General features: G+C 37.7%; 4 protein-coding genes and 1 long non-coding RNA gene across 5 annotated transcripts; 2 read left to right on the forward strand and 3 right to left on the reverse strand.

Moving 5' to 3' along the window:
* Nucleotides 1–4,318: 4,318 nt before the first annotated feature.
* LOC106379301 (actin-depolymerizing factor 12) lies at nucleotides 4,319–5,623 on the forward strand. The gene is made up of 3 exons (XM_013819297.3): nucleotides 4,319–4,472; nucleotides 4,649–4,908; nucleotides 5,220–5,623. The coding sequence occupies exons 1-3, from the start codon at nucleotides 4,470–4,472 to the stop codon at nucleotides 5,368–5,370; spliced, it is 414 nt and encodes a 137-aa protein (XP_013674751.1). The 5' UTR covers nucleotides 4,319–4,469; the 3' UTR covers nucleotides 5,371–5,623.
* A 2,817-nt stretch (nucleotides 5,624–8,440) lies between these two features.
* Nucleotides 8,441–11,830, reverse strand: LOC106416766 (exocyst complex component EXO70A1). Its single transcript, XM_022696008.2, has 11 exons — nucleotides 11,511–11,830; nucleotides 11,245–11,340; nucleotides 10,839–11,047; nucleotides 10,507–10,737; nucleotides 10,204–10,342; nucleotides 9,871–10,083; nucleotides 9,590–9,795; nucleotides 9,308–9,505; nucleotides 9,118–9,217; nucleotides 8,810–9,039; nucleotides 8,441–8,660 (listed from the first exon to the last, which is right to left on the reverse strand). Exons 1-11 carry the CDS (start codon nucleotides 11,667–11,669, stop codon nucleotides 8,543–8,545), a joined length of 1,899 nt encoding a protein of 632 aa, XP_022551729.1. The 5' UTR covers nucleotides 11,670–11,830; the 3' UTR covers nucleotides 8,441–8,542.
* A 597-nt stretch (nucleotides 11,831–12,427) lies between these two features.
* Nucleotides 12,428–13,895, reverse strand: LOC111207973 (glutathione S-transferase T3-like). Its single transcript, XM_048748758.1, has 2 exons — nucleotides 13,862–13,895; nucleotides 12,428–13,110 (listed from the first exon to the last, which is right to left on the reverse strand). The coding sequence occupies exons 1-2, from the start codon at nucleotides 13,893–13,895 to the stop codon at nucleotides 12,428–12,430; spliced, it is 717 nt and encodes a 238-aa protein (XP_048604715.1).
* A 1,547-nt stretch (nucleotides 13,896–15,442) lies between these two features.
* On the forward strand, nucleotides 15,443–17,503 carry LOC106417907. The gene is made up of 2 exons (XR_007319344.1): nucleotides 15,443–15,931; nucleotides 16,017–17,503. It is a non-coding gene; the product is annotated as an uncharacterized LOC106417907 (long non-coding RNA).
* Nucleotides 17,420–19,877, reverse strand: LOC106380969 (low-temperature-induced 65 kDa protein-like). The gene is made up of 5 exons (XM_013820820.3): nucleotides 19,733–19,877; nucleotides 19,469–19,657; nucleotides 18,945–19,364; nucleotides 17,761–18,849; nucleotides 17,420–17,663 (listed from the first exon to the last, which is right to left on the reverse strand). The coding sequence occupies exons 1-5, from the start codon at nucleotides 19,797–19,799 to the stop codon at nucleotides 17,575–17,577; spliced, it is 1,854 nt and encodes a 617-aa protein (XP_013676274.2). The 5' UTR covers nucleotides 19,800–19,877; the 3' UTR covers nucleotides 17,420–17,574.
* Nucleotides 19,878–22,196: the final 2,319 nt, after the last annotated feature.

Genomic DNA, 22,196 nt, shown 5'->3' on the forward strand with positions numbered 1-22,196 from the left:
GAGTTGATGGCATGCTTGTTATTGTTTGAGAACCGTAGTAGCATGCTAATGGTTAGGTTGATTGGTTAGTTAGCGAATGCGGAATGCTTAGATGATATCGCTAAGTTGTGGATAGTTAGGTATTCTGGAATATGATTGGTTGTGTTAATTTGCGATTAATACTAGGAACCTTGTGTTATTTTTACCGGGTTTAGTATTAATCATATATTGGCCGACATCATTTGTGTAACCCACATTGCTAGGCATATTGGGGTGAGTTAGTGTTCCTTCAGACCTCGTACCCGGCGGGTTCAAGGAAACCCCTTATTCGCTGGATCGGGAAGACTCAGATAGACGGGGTCATGGCCTATGGCTGAGTGATTACACGACGGTGTAATGTGGCAGTGACCCGAAGGACTGTGGGCTGTCGCGCGGTGACCCGAAGGACTGTGGGCCGCGGTCGGTTGAAAGTTCCTTCTTCTGGCCTTCGTGGTAGGAAGATAGGATATTTCCGATAGTGAACGAGGAACATAACGTCACCAGGGCCCGAGTTTGTTATATTATATCGTGTTTCGGGTTATTGAACGCTGGTTTAAGTCGAGTTTGAGTTTGGTGATGAGCTTGTAATTAGCATAATGCTAGTTATCTTGCTATCGTTTACTGCTGCGTATTTCTGATATTGCTTATTGTTATTGAATTGTGTTGTTAGGTGAACTTCTCGCTTTAGATTGTTTGGGGTGGGATAGCGAGGGGTTAAATTTGTTAGTTGGGGATTGTAACTCGCTGAGTAATGCTAGATTACTCACTTCTCACTCGTTGTTGTTTCAGGTGACCAGTAGCGAGCTTGTAGAGGTCGCGGGAGGCTAGGCTGGCTGGTGTAGATTTGCATCTTTTTGCTTAAGACGCTTTCAGACTATAAGTATGTATTTTCGCTTTCTTGGCATGCCACTACTTGTGTAATATTTTGTGTGTTGAAAACCAGATATTATATAAGATAAATAAAGCGATGTTTTGTGTAAATGCCTTGTTGTTTCTGATATTAGCTTGTCCAAGCTAACACAACGTCAGATTGGGGTACGGGTTGAGAAGCCTTAGGCTTTGGTCTGACGGGACGTGTTAGCGGGCGGACTGGCCTAGTTACGAATTGCACTTTTCGTTACCTTGGCCGGATCGGCCGTTAACCCGTCATGTAGCGCTCCCGATCCTTGGTAGACGGTCGGCCCGTCGGTCATGTTCTTGTTTGATTGTTGACCGGTGGTTTAACCTATACCTAGAACGGTTCGGGGGTGTTACATATACAATCTTTCTTTCTTTCTTTCGATTCTCCACTTGGCCTTCGAAAACCCATTGACCCATGTTAAACAATTACGTATGATTTCATTAAATAATCTTATTCTTAATCCTAAACACACTCATTTCCCCTATCCTAAACGTGTCACCTATATATATATCTTTATACATATACATATCCTCTAAAAATCCAGCCACCATTATTCAGTCATCAACTGTTGCAAGTGTCATTGTTAAACTATTCTGATCATCACTCTCTCCTTCCCTCTCTTCATCTCTCAACTTTAATGCGGTTAAAGAAGGAGCCCAATTGTTGTCACCAAAAACCAATACCGGATGCAAATCATTTAATTTTTTCAGGTTTAATTTTGCAAATACATTTTAGTTCGCCCATCAAACCAAACGTATTTTCCTCGATTTTGGATTCAAACATAAAATTTATGATGCATGCACATTTTAGAAACCTACGATCTAAACCCTTCATTCACAACAAAAAGTCATATTTTTACTCATTTTAAAAAATAATATTTACTTCTTGTTACAAATATCACAATCGTTTGGTGTTTTGCTATTATATATAGAAATATGTATATGTATAGTACTTTGGTGAATATGTTTTCTATGGGTAAATTTTTGAATGAGATCTATTTCCAGATTTACATATCCCACAGTCATATTTTCAGATTTATTTTGACAGTTTCTATTCTAGAAAAAAATTTCGAATGAGTTATATGGGTGATACCCATCTGAACTTTTTCCAAATAAACGTGTAGTTACTAAAACCATTTTTATCTTACGCAATTATGTATATATATATATATATATATGTATATCGATAGTACTTTGGTAATAATGAACAGTCGCAAGTTGCCATTGTTAAACTATTGTGATCATCACTCTCTCCTTCCCTCTCTTCATCTCTCGACTTTGATGCAGTTAAATGAGGAGCCACCATTGTCGTCATCAGTGATCAGTCACCACTACCAGAGGAAACAGCCGTGCCATCGAAAGCATTCGTAATGCATGGATCCGAAAGATGGAGACGTGGGGGAGTGACAACCAACCTGAGGCGTCATATTCTTCACCGGGTAAGGTGTTCCAGAAATCTCTTTTCAGACTTTCTCTACTTTTCAAAGACATCAAAATCCAGTGACAAACCTCGCCGTATTGATTACAATACACAACGAGTCAATAAAAGTCAATAAAGAGGCTGTGACTTCGACGGAAGAGAAGAAGAAAGAAGAAGAAAGATGTTTTACGTGCTCATTATAATATACCTACCTTAATTTAAAATTATTTGCTACTTGTACACTTTATGCAACCGTTATACAATATATTAACATGACCTAAATAAAACTTCAATAATAAAGATTATAAGAAAGACCAATAAAACATACCTTAATGAAGACTAAAGCATAGAAAATGAGATAGACGATGAATACTAAAAGGAACCAAGTATATTTTTTAAAAAATGTTTCTGCTGTAAAAACTTCAATTTATAGATCCTGAAAAGTATATTGAGGGCTATTCAAGGTATGTGTTGTTTGAGAAGGAAACTCTTAAGAGAAGAGTTGCGACAAGACATAAAACAATTAAACCAAGGTAATTTTAGGACCATTAGATAGTAAAACAAACAAATATGACCGTCAGATTGTAACTCTTCAATTTTTTGTTTGTCAAAGGATGTTTTGTTTGGTTGTTAAGGGATATATGTTGTTTAAATAGATAATTGTTCAAGGAAGAGTTATCAAATATAATTTTCTTGATGACATCAGCAAAATTGTTTTATGTCTTTTAGATCATAAATAAAAGAAAATTCTAACCATTGCATTGAAATTTTTTTTCCTACAAAAAAAAGATGATGTCAGCGAGTACAAAATTTGAGTTTGCTATTATATATAGATTAATTTAATTTGAATTAAACCAATACCAGTTTAAAGAAAAGCCGGATCACAGTCGTTACACATAGATTCATTTATTGTGGGGAATATCTTTCACAATTCCTGGAGAGATATTCACCAAGAGACCTTAGACCTACATACTTCACTTTTTAATAAGTTAACATCACTGAAGATTATATTTGGCAAGTTGTTTCATATGTAAATAACATGGGGACATAAGCAAGAAATGCCCACAAAACAAGAATGGAGTTTACCCAATGGTACAATGCTCAAATCTTGTTTTGATATTTTTCTTGTCCCTTCGTATAGAATGAGTTTCAACATGTTTTCTTTTGCAGGGTGGGTGTTGTAAAGTGTGTGGGGGTGTAGTCCATCTCGTCAAAGACTGCCCTGAATAACTAAACAGAGATTCAGCCCCAACAAAGCGTTCAAGTAACATTTTCTTTCACTTCTTGAGCTTCTAATTCACTCGTACTCAATGTATTTTCTCTTTCAATTGAACTGTCTGTCAAGTTATTAGAGAGACAGCAGTAAATGCAATGGCTCTTATTCTTATAAAAAAACTAACGTTATCTCCCGCATGGAAGCACAGGATTTGATGCTACACCAAGAGGGACATTCACTAAGTTCAGTGGAGACGAGCTTGAGGACGATTCTATGAAGAGCCTAAAAGCAGCAAGAAGATCAAGAGCTATGATGATGATATTACACTACACCTGATGATCCAGAGCAGAAGATCACCCCAAAAAGAAACTAGGTCCAAAGGTTGTTAATTTCTTAGGATAATACGAGAGGATCTGTCAATTTTGTAGGAAAGAATTTTTTTTTTTTTGTTCTCTATCTGCCTCTTAGAGTCATTTAAGGACAAGTTCATAGCTATTTAAACATTCAGAACAATGTTATGTAATGAAACCACACCCAGTTCTGTTTCAGATAATCTCTAAACCGATCAAATCAACGAAGAACCAAATGGTTTAAACCGCAAATCGTTTTGTCAACCAAACGGTAGACATAGTCCTCAAGTTGGATGGATAAGGATGTAAATATGCTAAAATTAGAGTAGAGCAGTTGTCCTGTAATAAAGGATGGTAATGCGAATTTGAAGGATAGAGTTGAAGAAAAGGTGTGGTTTGATGTTAAAAGAGGAGAAGCATTAATGGTTGTCCGAGTTAGTCTCAGATTAGCCACTTCAAATCAAATTAAGAGATCTTTCCAACAAAAGAGGACAAGAACAAAACAAGAAGTCACATATCTCTAACATCATTGTTGTCTTAGGTTTACCTCCATCAACCAAACGCAATGGTTTGTTCTCTCATTCTCTTTTGTCTCCTTTCTCTTTGTAATGAAGTTGTGTTATAGATATGAATATTGTTTCTTGTTATGCTTTTATTTATTTGCGTTCACATAAGATCATATTGGTTTATTGTCCCATTTACAATCTTGGATTACGGTTTATCCATATACTATGAATTGGAAAGGCGAACGCAGCGTCAGGAATGGCGGTGGAAGACGAATGTAAGTTGAAGTTTTTGGAGCTAAAAGCGAAAAGAAACTATAGGTTCATAATATTCAGGATAGACGGACAACAAGTGGTGGTTGAGAAGCTTGGAAGTCCTGAGGAGAACTACGACGATTTCTCCAATTCCTTACCTGCCAATGAGTGCCGCTACGCTGTCTATGACTTCGACTTCACCACTGCTGAGAATTGCCAGAAAAGCAAGATCTTCTTCATAGCATGGTACTTCTTGACCCTCACGCAACACGTGCACTTCATGTTAAAAAACATCTTCCTCTCTTAACAACAAGCACTACGTGGATTTGAATATGTTTGGTGACACAACAAAGACGATAGCACAAATAACTAGATTAGGTGTTGTGGAACTTACATAGATTAAGGACAATAATGGATGATGCAACTTACATAGATTAAGGACAATAATGGATGATGCATATTAGATTATTATATTTCCATTACATATTCATTTAATTTAAAATCCTTTCCAACTTCCGATGTGATATTTTATTCATAATAGTGCATGTATATGGTAGGTCACCGGATTCTTCGAGGGTAAGAATGAAGATGGTGTATGCGAGCTCAAAAGACAGGTTCAAGAGAGAGTTGGATGGGATTCAGGTGGAGTTACAAGCCACAGACCCGAGCGAGATGAGTTTCGACATCATCAAAAGTCGAGCTCTCTAGATTCATATGTGCCTGATTTCTTATCATATATCCATAAATGATCCATCATCATCATTCAAAATTAAAGAACTTCTCCATGTTATGTAACTTTCTTGGTTTCATTCATTCTCCTTCTTCTTGGCTTTTTTTATTTGTTTACATTTTAAACTGACATGGGTTTTATACTTTGGCTTCAGAGAAGCCTAAAACCATGTAGTTTCTCGTGTAATAGCTGCATACTTTCGTTGGAAAATAAAATATATTACTTTTCCAGTGCAACGTTAATTACGACAATATGTGCAACCGAAAGAACGCAAAAGCATTTGAGTAGTTTTTTTGTACGAGAAACTACACAACCTAATTTTAGCCTTTTAAGAGTGTTTCTTTAACTTTATGTGCACCAAAACGTTTTGAAGACAGGTAAGAGGACGTCGGAAATATATTACTTTTCGATTGGCATTATCTCTGGTAAAGCTCTTCATAATGAAAATTAAAATTCTTGAATTTTTCTTTGTATGATTCTCTTAATATATATGAATTCTCACACTCGATCTGACGTGGAAACATAGCAAAATCTGCAGAAAGAATGCTAATCGAGAAAAATATATACTCTTAGCCAACTATAGATCAGAATACCTATACATGTTGATGCATTCTTAGCAGATAAATTGACGAACCATTTGTCCAGGAAATTCTCTTGTACCGATTTGCTCTACGCGATTCTTCGATGTGTTTGAACTATCATTACTCAAAATATTATATTCTTTAGACCTAAGAAATGAACTTATTATTTTCTTTGAACCTACAAAATGGACCATTTCGCTTGAGAAATGTGGTAGAAAAGTTACCGCTTAACCGTAATCTCTCAGGTTAAGTTTTGAAAATTTATTCTTATTAACTAATAAAGACATCCCCTCTATATTAATCCTGAAGCATTTGAAAATGTTTTCGTAGCCACGTGTCATCACGAGAATGATTATTAGAATTGTTAAAAAAATAAGTTGGTTCACATAAACATATATTACGCTTTTTATTAAACTAACTATCAAATTAATTAATAGTGTAAAAAAAATATTTTTTCTTTCCTTAAATAAAATCTATAGAATTACCTAATATGGTTAATATATATGACAGTTAAAGATTATGAATAATACATATTTGATTAAAAAAAATTCTAACCTCTCTCTTTTTTGTTTAATTTTATACTATTAAAAAAAATTAAACAATCACATTCATATAATAAAACAATTGGATTTTTTCTTATATGTTATATTTTGAATTTTTAAAAACGACTATAAATTACTAAAAATAGTAAAAGTCCCACATTAAAATTTTTTGTGATCAATGGTTTAACCATTTTTTGTTCAAGCAAGATACAAATGATCATATATCATAGGGGTGGGTGTTCGGATACACGTTCGAGTTTGTATCGGATATTTCAGTATAAAGGTATAGAACCCGTTCGGGTATTTCTACACTTCGAGTCGGGTTCGAGTATTTTATGTTCGGGTTCAGATATTTTGGGTCGGGTTCGGAAATTTTTAAATTTTGAAGAAAAAATAAATAAATTCTTCATTGTTTAAGTTTTTTGTATTTAAAATATATTTTAACTTAACTGTTTTTTTAATTTTTAAAAGATTAAACTATTAATAGGTTTGGAGGTAAAACTTTAAAAATAGGAATACACTAATTTTAGTTGTTGTTTTAAAATTTTAGATGCAACTTTTGTTAATACAAGAAACAATAACTTGATATGTATTTTAAGTAAGTAGCAAATGATTTTGTCCATAAATATATGTATATTATCTAATTTTGAGCAATAAGAATCATTAATATAAATATTTTGAATAAAATAAGAGAAATAAACTAGAAATATAGAGTTAAAAGTATACTTATGTTTGGTTATCTTCGGATATCCATTCGGATTCGGATATTACCTGTTCGGATTCAGATATTACCCGAACTGGTGAAATAAGTAATTTGTTTTGTTGTTCTAATTAGATGATTTTTAGACCAAGTTGGTGAATATATACTAGACAAACATTTATATTTCAAGTTTGCATTTGTATTCTATAACAACTTGATATATTAGATTTGAACACTAACATGTTAATATAGTTTGCCCGTGATTTTTTTTCAAAATTTTGATTTTTAGATATGTATATGGAGTGAAACTAATTTTCACATATGTCTATTTTTTTTAATCGGCACTTAATTCACTGAATTCATAAAAAAAGTTAAAAAAAAAAAAAGAAACTTAACTCATATCAATGAAACAAAGACGAGAACGAAAACACAATTCTATAGAGGTAGAAAATGAAGTCACTTAGGGAGAGTCAATAGTAAACAAATCGAGAGCATAAAACCTAATCTCCTTTCGTCATTATACAACGATGTTGCCTATTTGGTTTTGGTGATTTGTGTGAGCCGCAAAATTTAATTTTCTTTTGTGCATATGAAATCTTAAAAATAATTAAAATGAGATGTAATACGTTAACTCTTCAACAACGATGATATATTTAAGAGACCAACATTTGTATTCATCATTTTATAATCGATAAAGATTGTAGTTTTGTAAAATATTAAAACTATTTCATAAACAAGCATTATTACAAGAACTCACTCCGCGCGGGTTATCATGAACGAGTAAGTTAAACGTGCTAATGTTAGTCCCCTCATGGTAACATATTAACACTTTGGTTTTGATAAAATGTTTGACCGAGTGAGTGAAGAAGATCCCGAACGTTCCGACAGATCCCACTATGTAATGTTCATTAAGAATAGTTGAAGCTAATTCTGCATCTTTGCATTGTCTGGATTTACCATCCAAATTGTTCTGTTACGCCTGCAGGATCCTCGTCGTCACTAATTGCAGCTCAGAAATCAGCATCAAATTTGTCAAACTCTTGAGAAACTAGTATAAAAGTCGATTGATAGCTGTTTCAATTCAAGTTCTTGAATCAAAGTTACTCCTTGCAAAAAGTCAATTTTACAGTTGTAATTTCAGTCCACATATACAAATTTGACAAAGCAAATTGTTTGATGACCTCATCAATTTTACAATAAGAAATAAATAAAACAAAAATATCTTAAAAAGAGATACATAATATTATAAATAAATAATGTTGGAAGAAAAGAACAAAAAAAAAAAAAAGAATGTACAAAAGAATAGAAACAAGCAATCAATACATGTTTATCTCTTGGGCTCACTCCAAGTCTTGCCTTCAAAGAACTCGTTAAGCATTCGCTCAAGATCTTCAGGAGTGAACCTTATGTACTTCTGTGGGTTCTTACCACTTTCTATCATGGGCCTGTGACACAACACCAACAAAGCAACAACATTTTTATTCTTGCTGAACACGAAACCACAAATATCTATTTCATTTTCTTCAAGAACAAGAAACCACACAAACCTAATCTTAACCAAATCTGTTTAAAGGTTTTTCTGAATGGTACGTACCCGAAACGTTTGAGAAATGATCTGAACGCAGGCAAAAGAACTTCCGCAACAGCAAGCCTTAGAGATTCACGCAATTCACTGTCCGGAACAGTCCATTGGCATTGTCTTTGGTGAAGTTCTTCAAACTGAGAATTGAAAGTCTTGAATCTGTCTTTCACTGATGCTCTCGATATATTTGAGTTCTCTACCGGACCACTCCCACTAGACTGAACCGTTAGACACTGCAAAATCTGGAAAAGAAATGGCTAATCAGAAAAACACTCTTCAAGCATTTTAGAGCATAAACCTGAAACAAACATCATAAAAACCTTTGCCCATGAAACTCTCTTATACTGATTTGCGTGTTGCTGTACGATTCTTCTATGTATTTGAACCCAATCATCACCCAACAAATCCTTTGCTTCTGACCTGTGAAAATGTAAAAACCTACTTCAGGCTTTATGTTTTAGGCTTTTGGTTCTGTATAAATTTATTGAACCGGAGAGGCAGAAACAGAACCTCCTGACAGATCTCACTATGTAGTGAACATTGTTCATTAAGAAGAGTTGAGTTAATGCTGCATCTTTGTACTGCTTTGATTTACCATCCAAATTGTTCTGTAAAGCATGCATGATCCTTGTTGTTACAGCTCCAAGCTCGGAATCAGGATCTTTGCTGTCAAACTCTTGAAAAAGCAGCCTCAACGTCGATTGGTAACTGTTCCAAAATTTCAAAATGTCACTGAGAGATCCAACAAGATTTGACGATTTCAATTGGTATAAATAAGTAAAAGCTACTCACTCGAATAAGAACTTGACATAGTTTATAACGTAGCTAGTAAGCGGATGCACGGTTCCATCCATAACCGCGGTTTTAGTAGCATCCTTCTCGACCGCTTCTTCGAAATCAGCAAATGTTTCTTGTGCTGTCTGAGCTAATCGTTTCGTCAGATTCAGCGCAGAGTCTTTCATCTCGGTACAAGGTTGGCTTCCAAAGACCAACTCAATCTACAAAAAATGAAAAGAGATTAGGTGCGTTAATTAATACACATAAGTGATGGAATGAGATAGTTAAAACGTTACCTCGGGTTTTAGCTCTCTCATTATTTCATACATATCTAACAAAACAAACAGTTTCTCGGGAGATCTCTTGCTTTTAGCGATAGCCTCCCCGAAACTAAGAAGGATAGCTACACTATTTGCAGTAACTTCACCAAAACATTGGTCTCTCAGTGACTCAACACCGTCTAGTATTTGGTCGCAGATTTTCTTTTCCGCAGCAAATAACAGTTTCACCTGTATCAAGGCAGGCAGCAGCATAAGCAAATGCGTGTTAGACAAGGAACAAGTAATGGATCTAATTAAGGCATTTCTAGAAAAGATATATATATATATATATATATTTTTTTTTTTTACAGATATTCGCATGTAATGAATCCAGTTCCCAATCTTGGCCTCTAAGACCTCCCATTGCATTCTCTGAACATCATCCTTGCTAAGCCTCTCCACACCTAACTTCTTTAGGCTCTGCTCCAAAACTGCCGCACGCGTATCTCTAATAGATTACAAAAAGTAGTATGGATATTGTTACATAAATTATGTACAAAAAAAGCAGCAAATAGCTTAGTTTTTTTCATAACAAATTCATTTGAATGATCTTTGTTTATAAATTCTGATTTGGAATAATTAAAGAAAATGAAAAAAAAATGTAAGATGGACCTGTAAGTTTTGAAAAGTTGTTGCTGATGACCAGCTTGAACCATTTGTTGGGCCAAATCATGAAGCAAAGGGAGAACCCTCGGGGGAATGACTGTTGGGACTGTGAAAATAGCGTTTTCTAAGCTTTTTTGATGCGGATCATGACTCTTTCCGCCACCACCTTCGCCGTCTGTTGATGGTCGAAGATTGCTTGGAAGACATTCAAATAGGCGATCAGGCTCCATTGGCTTGCTAAAATATTTCGAAAAAAAAAAGAAGTCAAAACTGTTGGAAACAATCCTTGCTTCGGTTAGGAAGGCACAAACAAATCCGTGTGTATTCAAAGACGAAACCTGTAGTTCTGCAGTATCTGTCTGAACTCATCCTCTAGCTTTGATAGAGCTTTAGAGAGCAAATTGTGAGCATGACCAATAACTCCAGTGGCAGTACTCTTAAACATTTTGTTGTTGCTGAAAAATTTGATAGTGCCTCTCAGTTGATCAATTGCTTCTAGGTAGCTTTCAAGATCCTCGTGTGGCCCTCTCAATATTTTAGCTTCAGCCTGACAAACAAAAATGACCAATATTTTATCTATTAAAGTTTCAGTGATTGACAGAGAAAGGAGAATGTTAACATCAACAAGATGAAAATGTTAAAACATAAAAAAAGAAATAGAGGAAACATCTTTTAGGGGAAAATAACCAATTACGTGAAACACAAGCAAACGAAATAAGAAGGTTAAGAGAAAGAGTAAAAAACCTTTTTACTGAGATCAAATTGATCCAATATAAGCTCAGCTTGTTTCAATGCCTTGTCTATATTCTCATGAGCTCTCCTTATTGAATGCGTTCTTATCTACACAACAACATGCGCAAAGTCCATAAACTCAAAATAAAATTAGCCAAATTATGGTGTCATTAATCTCGCATAATCCAAAACCTAATAATATCAATTTCCAACAACAATTGATCAGATCTCAAATCCGACAACCTAGGATAATGTCAAGAGACCATGAAAAAAAAGACCTGAGTGGGACGCATGGCGGTCTCAAGAGCGGAGAGACGGTGGTCGAAAGAGCCGAGGATACCGACCATGTTGTCGGTGATGGTTTGGCTTTTCTGTAGAGACTCCTTCATCAGACCTGCTCGCTCCGTTAGGGCTTCCATCGCCTGAGCCACGCCCATTTTCTCCGATTTTATTTTGTGAAATTATTTTGGATCGAAGAAGGGAATTGAATTGCGTTGCAGAAATGTTTTTAGGGAAACTGAAATTTGTTCTGCGATGTGAAGCCGAAAAATGATATTAAAGAGGTTCATGCGATCTTTGCTTAAGAGAAGCCCCACCTAGCAATAGATTCGCGAGTTTCACCTTTTTAGGTGATTTTGTGGGTCCCTTATAGCATGACTATTGCAAATACCCATATAAGGGATTCTTCTTAATTTTTAATGCATTTTAGTAGAAAAAGTGTATTAAGAGATAAAGCTAATAAATCCATAAATTTAATTAGTCTAATGCAAAGTTATTAATTAAGGGTTCTTAAAAAAAAATTATTAAACTTTTTTTATTAAACTTAAAATTTTTATTAAATAAAACATATTAAAAGATAACATTTGAAACATAATTTTTTTTTAAAAAACATAAAAACGAAGATTAGTAAAATAAACGATAATAATTTGAAAGAAGCATCTGAGTTCAATTGTTGTCTTCTTCACGTCCAAATCAAAGCCATACATGGTCAACCAAATCATCTTTTAGTTGTTGAATACAACAAAAGCAACGACACATCACAGAACATTTTCACACTGCGAAGACTTGACACTTAACACTAAAACGACACTCACACTTAAATAATTAGACATCAACTCAGTTATGAGTTTCTGCTTCAGTGCTTCCTCATAATCTTGTAGCGGTTCTTGTTTTCCAAGGAGTCTGTCCAGTAGCTTCATCTTGGAAGCATTTCCTTTATCTCCAAATCCTGCTTCTTGATTGTCCACATCGTCTGAAACTTAGCAACCTCCTTGCCATCAACCATTGCCTTCTTCCCACCGGCTTTTGATGCCTTAACGCCACGGGGACGGTTGGTTCTTTCATCATCGGTTTCAATTGCTTGAGAGCTCTCTGACTGTGAAGCGTCGTCAACCTTCCTCTTCTTCGAACTTCCATCATTTTTTGCAGTAGATAGCTCAGACCACTTCTGGTCATTGCACAATTCCTTCCATGCATGCTCTAAGGTGAACTTCTTTTTGTGGTTGCTAAAGAAGATTTTGTGGGCAAGTTTGAGAACATCATTCTCATTTTGCCCACTACTTCTCTCCCTGGTAGTAGCCTCAAACGCTCCACAAAACTTGCAGACAATGTCATTGATCTTGTGCCATCTTTGCTTGCACTGAGACGACTCTCTCTTTTCACATCCAACAAGCTTAGGACTGGCGTTGAAGTAAGCTGCAATTCTTTTCCAGAATGAAACTGACCTCTGCTCATTCCCAACAACGGGATCTTTGCTTGTGTTCAGCCACGAGCTGATGAGCACGACATCCTCTATTGGACTCCAACTCCTTCTTTCTTTACGCTCTGTAGGACTGCTCTCTTCGAAGTTGCATCCTTCAGTAGCTTGACTGCCGAATACTGGAAGAGCAGAAGATTCAAAACCAGAACTATCTTGTTGACTTTAAAGAAGATCAACAAAATTTAAATTCCTATATGGATTGGAATCCATATCTGATTTTGTCTAAAGGAAGAGAAGAAGAGAAGAAGCCGTAGTTGAAGAGAAGATAAAAAGAAGAGAAGAAGCCGTAGTTGATAGATGGAAGAGAAGAAGAGAAGAAGGAGTGGTTTATACAAGAGAGAAGGTTTAATTTACAACCATTCGAGTTGACATTCACCTAACTCATTAATCAGACTTAAACATCTTTCTATCTACTCATTAATCACACCTCAGACAACCAGCCAGATTCACAATGAATATATTGCAGAGAAACAAGATTGACATTCAATATATTGCAGACAGTAATCAGTTTTTATCTAACCATTAATCACACCTAACCAAAGCTTTTTTCAAACTAGCAATCAATTTACGAGAGCAAAGATTATTGTTTTACCTGTACGCCAATTGTAGACCTCTGCTTTGACGAACCTTCAAGTATCTTCATGTAGCTTCATCCGTCCATCTAAAGAAACAAAGACAAAGAGACAGATAAAAAAGAATCAGTGATGATCGATCTTTAAATCACCAGACATAAATTTCTCAAGTGACACAACCAACATAAGAGACAGAATCAACATAATAAACAAAGACACAGACTTAAACAAACACAAGAGACATCATCATATGTACAATCACGAGCTGAGACATAAAAGGACAAATACATAGTTTTACCTTTCGATTTGATGATTTCCTCGACACTAGCCATGGGCCGGAGAGCTTCGACGACTGTGAAAGACACGTGAAGTCATCGAGGAGACCAAGAGAGAGAAGCCGAGTCATCGAGGATCGCTAGAGAGACGTGGAGGCGTCGACAAGACCAAGAGAGAGGCGGAGTCATCAAGGATCGCGAGACAGGAGTGTGAATCGTCGGCGAGACCGACAGCAAAGCAGAGCCATCGAGGATCACAAGAGAGACGCCGACTCGTCGACGAGACCGAGAAAGAAGCAGAGTCGCCGAGGAGACCGACAGAGTGGACGATTCGACCGAGAGAGACGCCAGCTTATTCCGTCGATGAGAGATACCGTCGAGGAGAGATCAGCGCCGAGGAGAGATCACCAGAGAGTTTCGATGTCGTCGAGGATTCGGGAGACAAAGAGAGAAGATGATCCATCAAGAGAGAGAGAACGGTGCATTTGTGACGCGTGTCCTATAAAACTGTTTCTTCTTTCGCTTAATTAAGCGACGTTTCTAAATAATTAACACATTTTTCTTTTTTTTTAATCCTAAAACACCTAAATACGCGGCTTAGAGACCGCGATATTCATGCTCTTACTTGTTCTTCTTCTTTTTTTATTGTTAATTGAGCTACGGTTTGATAACGGTCTTCTGGTTTTCCATATTAAAATTCGATTTAACCGTAAAGTACCAAATATTCAAAGTTTTTGGTGGGTGTTGGTTTTGAGTGGTATGAGACTAAATCAAAATTCTAACTGAAGATGTTTCGGTTTTGGATTTACAGGAGGAGAAACTAGAGACATTTAAATGATCCAAAGGTGAAACTCGCGAATCTATGTAGCCGGTTCTTAGTTTCGGTTTCTGGATGTTTTTCCTCCTGTCAGAGCCGGTTCTTAGTTTTTTTAGTTAAAAGTTAAGAGACAATTTCTTATATTCCGCTAAGAACTCCACCCTAAGAACTCTCCATTAAACATGATCTTTAGTCTGATAAAATTTCTTGTCAATCACTAGTGGTTCAACTTATTTTAATAAATTTTACAGGTTTATTTTGAGTGTTTCAAAAAAAAAAGTTTGATGAAATAGTATAAAATATTTTTTTCATCCACTAATGAAACTGAAGTATATATTTAACTTTCAGAGATCTTAAAGGGGTCACTTTTAGGTTACTTACTATTCATTTCCTTTTGTTGAGTACTTTATCAATAACTTACTAGGCTGTGTGGGATTTTGAATGTCTCTCAGATTAACGTACTTTTCAGTTCCCTTTGCTTAGAGCATCATTATCGAGGGTGCTAAGCCCCGTGTCTTAAGGGCACCATTATTGGGAGTCCCTTAAGGCATCCCTTAGAGGAGGAGGGTGGGAACCGAGGAAGAAAGAGAAGGGAAAAGCCTCTAATTAAGGGTTGTCCCTTATTCTCCAACAACCAGAAAAAAAAAACAAAACAAAACAAAACAAAAGACTCTCTTTTTCTCTCTTCATCCCACCAATTATGTTGCTCTAAGTTTTTTTTTTTAAAAAAAATCTAACAATACAAGAGACGTCAGCTTAATTAAGCGCTACAAAAGACGTCCCTTACGGGACACGCGTCATAACGCGATGTCTCAGTCTCTCTCTTTCTCGACTGATTCGGTTTGATTCCGAAACTACCACCACCGGAATCGCCGCCGTCTATCAAGTATCGAAATACCTCTTTTTGGTTCTGTTAATCGGTTAAAGTTTGGATTTTGATATTGTTTCTTACTTTTGAATTTGAGATTAAAAGCATTAGCCTTTTTTTGTTTGCTCGGCAGATATGTTACGGGAATGTACTTGCCATTATTGATGCTATTCTGGAAACATTAAGATCCATTAAATTAGAGATAAAGATTGAATTTTTTTGTGCTCTGTTTTGGTTTCAGAGGAAAGATCTGCAGAGAAGAAGAAGAAAAAGAACAAGGAGACAAAATCAGAAACAAAAGAAGAGAAGAGAGCAGAGAAGGATGAGAAGATCTTGCCAGAGGAGAAGAACACAACTTCTGTTGCGCTTCCTTGCATTGATAAGCTTCGAGACGAGTTGTCTTGTGCAGTACGAATCTGAGTCTTGATACTTTTTCATCATTATTCCTTGATTAGTGTTCTTAAAATTGAAACTTTGCTTTGTGATTCTGCAGATTTGTCTTGAGATTTGTTATGAACCAAGTACTACAACTTGTGGACACATGTACATCTTACTACACAACAAACACCACATAGTTGTCATTGTGCGGTCAATTTGGTACTGACTTGTTGTCTTTTGTAAGTTAATGAGATTTAAAGCTTCGAACTTTATCTAACAATGGTGTTTAACTATGCAGAAATGGCAAATACTGCACGGTTAATACAGTTCTTTGGAACACAATTCAGCTTATGTTCCCTAAAGAAGTGGAAGCACAGAGAGCTGCTGCTTCTGCTAACTTCCTAACCAAGGAAACGCCAAGCCCTAGAGACTCTAATCAGAAGGTAAGAAGCAGGAACAGAGATACGGCGTTTCAAGCTAGGTTGCAGAGAGAGGATATCTCGAGGTTACTTGTGTCTGAAGAGAGAAGGAGGAGAGGCGTGAGGTTGGATCAAGATAGTGATGCAGCGTTCGCGTTGCGGTTACAGCGGCAGGAATTTGCGTCTGCGTTTGGCGGTACGGTGGCTGAGACAATTTCCTCTTCTTCTTCATCAACGGCTCTAGCCTTTCTTTTGCTGTTACCTAAACAAATTTGATGTACTGATACAGGTTGCAGAGGGATGCATTGCCTCTTTTCAGTATGCTAGTAAAATTTAAGTCTTGCATAGATAGAGAACCACTTCTTAAAGAGGTATGCAAGATTAGTCTCTGCATGTTTTGATAATTATTATTATCTTATTCCTTACTCTTGTTATCCCTCTTCTTTCAGACGCAGATAACAAACTCAAAGTCGTGAAAACTCCAAATGCTGTGAATCCCCTTGTGCTTGGTTCTTTTGTAAGTTTTTCAATCTAAGAGCTTGAATATAGAGTTAGCTTGTACTATGTTTTAAGAAAAAAATTAAGTTTAATAAAAAAAATTGGTGTTTAATTAAAAAAAAAAATTTTAAAAAAACCTTTAAAAAAAAGACTTGCAATGGAGCACGTTAATTTTCGAGTATCTTAATCCAGTATTTTAATTCACTTTTACAATTAAAAAGTATTAATAGAATTAGTACTTTGCCAATAGTTTATTGGTTTTGGATGTATGATTTCCTCGTAATTCATTTGGTAAAACTTATTAAAAGGCTTATTTTGATGGTTATGTCATATGTGATACTCGGGATATGGAGAAATCAAGAGAGTGAGAGTGCAGCTTCAATTATTGTTTCGAACTTTGTCGTTTCTCGCAAATGCTCAGTACAAAGCTGTGCAAAATATTTGGCTTTTCCATTTTACTACGCATTTTCACGTTCATATAAAAAATTCATCGCATATGCATTTCAACTTATCCGTTGTATTTTAACAATTTTAAATCTTACAAAAATACCTTACACAAGACTATCTGGTGTTGTTTTGTATTTTAAAAGCTATACTCATGTAAGGAAGAACTTATTCCAAGCATATATTTAATCCTTTTAACACACAAATAAGGATTACATCATATCAAAATACATCCAAGTGACAACACAAAGACAGACACCAACACAAACATCATTTAGTACTAGCAAACCCCAAATCTCAGTTCCCAGATTCTCAAAGTTGTTTCTGCACTGCCACAGCTCCGGCGGTACCGCCTGTCTCTCCCAACCCGCTTTCACCGGAATCAGAAAATCCTTTAGTCCCTACATGTGCAACAAAACATTAAGCCACAAGGAACATAAACACACCAAAACCTTATTCAAAAGCATTATCAAGTAGTCAAGGACGAGTAAGTTTTACCAACGGAGGGGCTAAGTGGTTGTGATGACTCTTCAACTGAATTTGGAGATTTCGGCTTCCCCTCCTCCGTACCACCGAGCCAATAATTGTACACCCCTTTAATCGTCCCCACTATTCCTCCTTTCCCTTCCTCTTGAACGGCCTCACCTCCTTCTATCTCCTCCGGTAACTTGTCGGAAGGGATCTTCTCCACGGCTACTTCCTCCTTTATCTTTGTCTGCTTCTCTTCTCCAAGATTAAGTTTCTCGGCGACCATATCAGAAAACGCTTTGTCTTCTTCTTCAGGTGCCAGCTTCTCCTCTAGATGATCTCCACTCGGCACAAATTTGTCTTCCCCTCGTTCTGTCTCATCCGCCTCACGTCCACCGCCAGAGAAAGGCAGTTTCTCCGTCACAGGTGATGCAGTTTCTTTGACATTTTCGTCGTCAGTAGTAAACTTATCAGCAACTGTCTCGACACTCATGGGACTCTCGTGTTGCCCACCTGCGATGTCGCTGGAGTAACCTGTACTTGAACCAATCATCTCTGAGTAGGTGGTGGGTTTTACCTCTGCCGCCTCGTATCTTGTCTGCTCAGCCTGCGAATCGAAATCATCTCTCTCTTTCGGACCAGAGAATTCTGGTGAGAAGTGATCATCAGTTTCTGTCGGCAAGCCTCTTCCCGACCCAATCTCGACTTTCATATCATCATTTCTTGTCGGAAAAATTTCGTCTCCGGGAAGTCTGGTGGGTGAATCTTTGCCGAATGCAGATTCAATCTCATGATCAAACTCATAGCTTTTCCCCAAAAAATCTTCCCTCCGCTCAGTTCCTTGTTTTCCAGCGCCGTTATCCTCCCCGATTCCAGATCCGATCGCCTGTTCAAATTCATGGCCCTTCCCCGGAAAATCTTCACTCAGCTCAGTTCCTGGCTTTCCACAATCGTTCCCGATTCTTGTTTCGATCTTCTCATCAAAGTCATGGCTTTTCTCCCCAAAATCATCCCTCGGCCCAGTTTCTTCTTTCCCGCCAAAAACGGTTACAGATTCGGACGCCAGCTCAGTTCCTAGTCCTGACTTCTTATGATCATCTTCTCCAGCTTCCCCACTCCCTACATTAACCACAACAAACAAATGGTTACAGATTCATAAAACCCTGAACACACTTACACACACACAGATCCTCAGTTTCATTCAAAGTTGTTACCTTGTTGGGTGTGATACGGAATCTTTGACTGATAAGTAGATTCACCACTCAGATCGTCCTCGAATCTTTTGGGCATATCGGTGTTGACTTCCCGTTGACCACCGAGCAACCCATCTCCACCGGGAGTAGTCACGTCCTCTGTTCCAGAGAGCAGAGAGACGGGAGTGTTCAGTGGCGCGTGATGAGTCTCTCTGCTCTCTTCCCTCTCCGACACATCTGACGTTCTCACAGGATAAAGCGGTGCCTCGTGTTCGTAAGCAGCATCTCGTGATGGTTCGGGGACGGTTCCGGTGTAATCAGTTGAATCCTTCGTCTCTGAAGGAATGATCTCCTCCGGCGCCGGAACATTATTTTCTCCGGGATGAGTCAATGACTCAGGTTGGCTCGTTCTATAGCCTCTCACATTGGAAACTTCATTTACTGTGCGTTATTACAGAGATATAAAAAAAAACGTTGATGTAACAACAACATAACCGGTTGATCATGTAGTAATATTTAAGGGATAGGTTACAAAGATTTAAAACCTGGTGCGACATGCTTCTCTGACTCTGCCTCGTCAGATTCATCATCTTCTTCTTCTTCATCCACCACATCGTGGTCTTGCTCGTTGCCATCAATGCCATGATTAGTAAGCCTGTTCTTGAGCTTCTTAGCTTTTGCCTTTACTTTCCCCAACATTTTAGATGCTCGACTCTCGTGATGCTCTTCTTCCTCTGTATTCGAATCACAATCAATCAGGGAGATGAATACCCCAATGTTTCTGAAACTAGAATCTAGTGTTTGTATACCTGGATGGTGAATCTGGGTCGGATCCTCTGTTTGATCATGACCAGAAGAAGGACGTGTCAAATCCATTTTCCAAAGCTTTTCTTAGTGAACTAACCAAAACTCTTTTCTGTGTTCTGTGTATTGTTTTCGTTTCTTTCTCTGAGAAAATCAGAAGAGGGTTTTATAGAGACAATGAGAGAGAACGAACACTTGTAAAGTTATGACTGAACTAACCTCTACGCGTGATGCGTCCAGTTCCGTGTTGCCACGTGTGTGACTTTTGCTCTCTTAACTTGAGTGTATTGTATATGTTCGATTAATATGATTGATCTTTTTTCTTTTCCTTTTTCTCGATGTCGGCATGATATTAATTCGGAAAATGGTAGATTGTCCTCTCACTCAAAATTGAAAATAACGATATTTTATGTCGGCTTGATCTTTCTCTGTGAGAGAAGCTTGTCAACGAAACTTCTGTTAATAGTATGTCGACGTAAAGGCCCAATATCAATTTGTTTGTTTATTTATTTACATTAAAAATAATCAATGGCCTATTGTCCTCTTTTTCTACGTCCTGACACTAAAGTCGGTCCACGTCTCGTAAATTTATAAAATACATTTAGGAGAGTGTCGCATTTTGAGTGACTCGATTTTTCAGTGGATATCAATAACATAAATTTGTTTTAAAAGGAATTAATAACAACCATGTTGATATTTTAAAATTATTAAGTTTAATGAGCTAATTTTAGTCGTTACTCTACGAAGTAAATCAAATACTAAAATGCAGTTGTGACATCCGTCACCTCCTATATGGAGGACAGCGTGTCAACCCCGACGCGTCATCATACAACAATGTGACATCCGTCTCCCTGACACTAAGGACGACGGGCCACCAACAATATCCCGTAATATAAAAGCCCATAAACCCGACAACTCTCACCCATGCCCAAATAAAATCCGAAAGAAAAGTCCAGTAGCACCAAGTCCGTCCAAATATCACATACTTGTTTGTCTCACCTGAAAAGGGGAAGAGTGAGGGGTGAGCGACAGGGGAATCGCTCAGTGAGGTATGGGATGCTATCCCGAAGTCCGGGAACACGGACATAACATTTCGAATAATTATAATTTAAATCTAATACATGTCAAACACGGTACCTAAAGTACCCAAGCAATAAACAATGGTCCTAGCGAGGTGTACACTCGCTGCCCACTAACAGGCCAAATGAAACACGCCGACCTAAGTGCTCGGTAACACCGCCCTTAGGCGATTTATCGACCTCTCCAGAATACGGTCCAGACGGTCGACTGAATCTGGCCGTACCCTTACAAACAATCTGACATACAGGAACACCTTCCTGTAGCCGCCCCAAACATATCCATAACTAAGAATTATATCAAGTGAATCAATCATTGTTGAACCATCTACCACCCTAGTTCCGGTTTAAGCAAAGAACCTAATAACTAAACAAGCAATGTCAGACTCGATTCAAGCAGACAGAACATATTAGAAATAAATTATATTTATTCGGAATCCTAAGCCGTGAACGAGAAGTTCGGAATAGACACTCACCTTAGCAAGAAAGAGGAGTGGTATCTATGAACTCCAACTGCTCAAATGGACTCCAAATCTAAAATCAGATCGAAATTCCGAGTCAGAACGCCTTTCGAACGGTTTAAAACGGGTATTTACGGGAAAGTCAACCCGCTGGTCAAAGATCAATTATTTAATTAATTATTTAATTAACTAATTAATCCGGTTTATCCTAACCGATTTCCAATTGATTTTAACCGACCGGTTTAATCTAACCGAATTGAAATCAATTTAAACCAGCTAACCAACCGGTTAACCGAGTCAACCGAGTTGACTCGGCCGAGTTGACCGAGTCACCGGTGTCGGTCACCGGCGGTGGCGGCGGAGCTGCGGCGGCGTCTTACCGGAAAGTTGGCCGGCGGCGACGGCGGAGGACGGCGGAGCTGCGGTGGCGGTGGCGGCGCGTGCGTTTCACGCGCGCGCGCAGGGCGATCTTCTGGAGGCGCGTGAGGGCTCGTCCGGGCTCCAATCGCGGCGCGGTTGGTGTCTATGGCTTCGTCTTGACGAGAGGAACACGATGATGGTCTTGAAGGCACGAAATTCTCAACGGTTAGGAAGTTATGGGCGATTTACTAAACGGAACCGAAACTGAACTTAAATCATGGGATTTTCGCGGTGGTTACCTGCGATTAACGGTGGTGACGAGTTCAACACGGTCACGGGGTGCAGAGGCTATAACGAACTCCGGTGACGACCTCAACCTCTCCAAATCCTTCTTCTCACCTCCCCCTCTCTTCTTTTCTCTTCCCTTCTCTTATCTACTCTTCCCTTCTCTCTGATTTTTTTTTTCTTTTGATTGCAGGTGACATAGTGGAGAAGGTGGATTTAATAGATGTGTTAATGGGTGGAGTTGGTGGAGTGGAGAAGTTAGGTCGTGACAGCAGTATCCGTAAAAA

This window comes from Brassica napus, chromosome C2 (assembly GCF_020379485.1).
Source record: "Brassica napus cultivar Da-Ae chromosome C2, Da-Ae, whole genome shotgun sequence".
Taxonomy (NCBI): Eukaryota; Viridiplantae; Streptophyta; class Magnoliopsida; order Brassicales; family Brassicaceae; genus Brassica; species Brassica napus.

What these genes read in the sequence shown, in the direction of transcription:
- LOC106380969 (XM_013820820.3), bottom strand. Translation starts at nt 19,799, where the DNA reads ATGGATTTGACACGTCCTTCTTCTGGTCATGATCAAACAGAGGATCCG. An exon ending in GACCCAGATTCACCATCCAG is followed by an intron (nt 19,658 to 19,732) that starts GTATACAAACAC and finishes ATTCGAATACAG; the next exon opens with AGGAAGAAGAGCATCACGAG. An exon ending in TCCGTATCACACCCAACAAG is followed by an intron (nt 18,850 to 18,944) that starts GTAACAACTTTG and finishes TGGTTAATGTAG; the next exon opens with GGAGTGGGGAAGCTGGAGAA.
- LOC106416766 (XM_022696008.2), bottom strand. Translation starts at nt 11,669, where the DNA reads ATGGGCGTGGCTCAGGCGATGGAAGCCCTAACGGAGCGAGCAGGTCTG. An exon ending in CCGCCATGCGTCCCACTCAG is followed by an intron (nt 11,341 to 11,510) that starts GTCTTTTTTTTC and finishes GTTGTTGTGTAG; the next exon opens with ATAAGAACGCATTCAATAAG. An exon ending in CAGATACTGCAGAACTACAG is followed by an intron (nt 10,738 to 10,838) that starts GTTTCGTCTTTG and finishes GAAATATTTTAG; the next exon opens with CAAGCCAATGGAGCCTGATC.
- LOC111207973 (XM_048748758.1), bottom strand. Translation starts at nt 13,895, where the DNA reads ATGGCTAGTGTCGAGGAAATCATCAAATCGAAAG. An exon ending in GGAAATCATCAAATCGAAAG is followed by an intron (nt 13,111 to 13,861) that starts GTAAAACTATGT and finishes CTGCTCTTCCAG; the next exon opens with TATTCGGCAGTCAAGCTACT.
- LOC106379301 (XM_013819297.3), top strand. An exon ending in AAGATCTTCTTCATAGCATG is followed by an intron (nt 4,909 to 5,219) that starts GTACTTCTTGAC and finishes TGTATATGGTAG; the next exon opens with GTCACCGGATTCTTCGAGGG.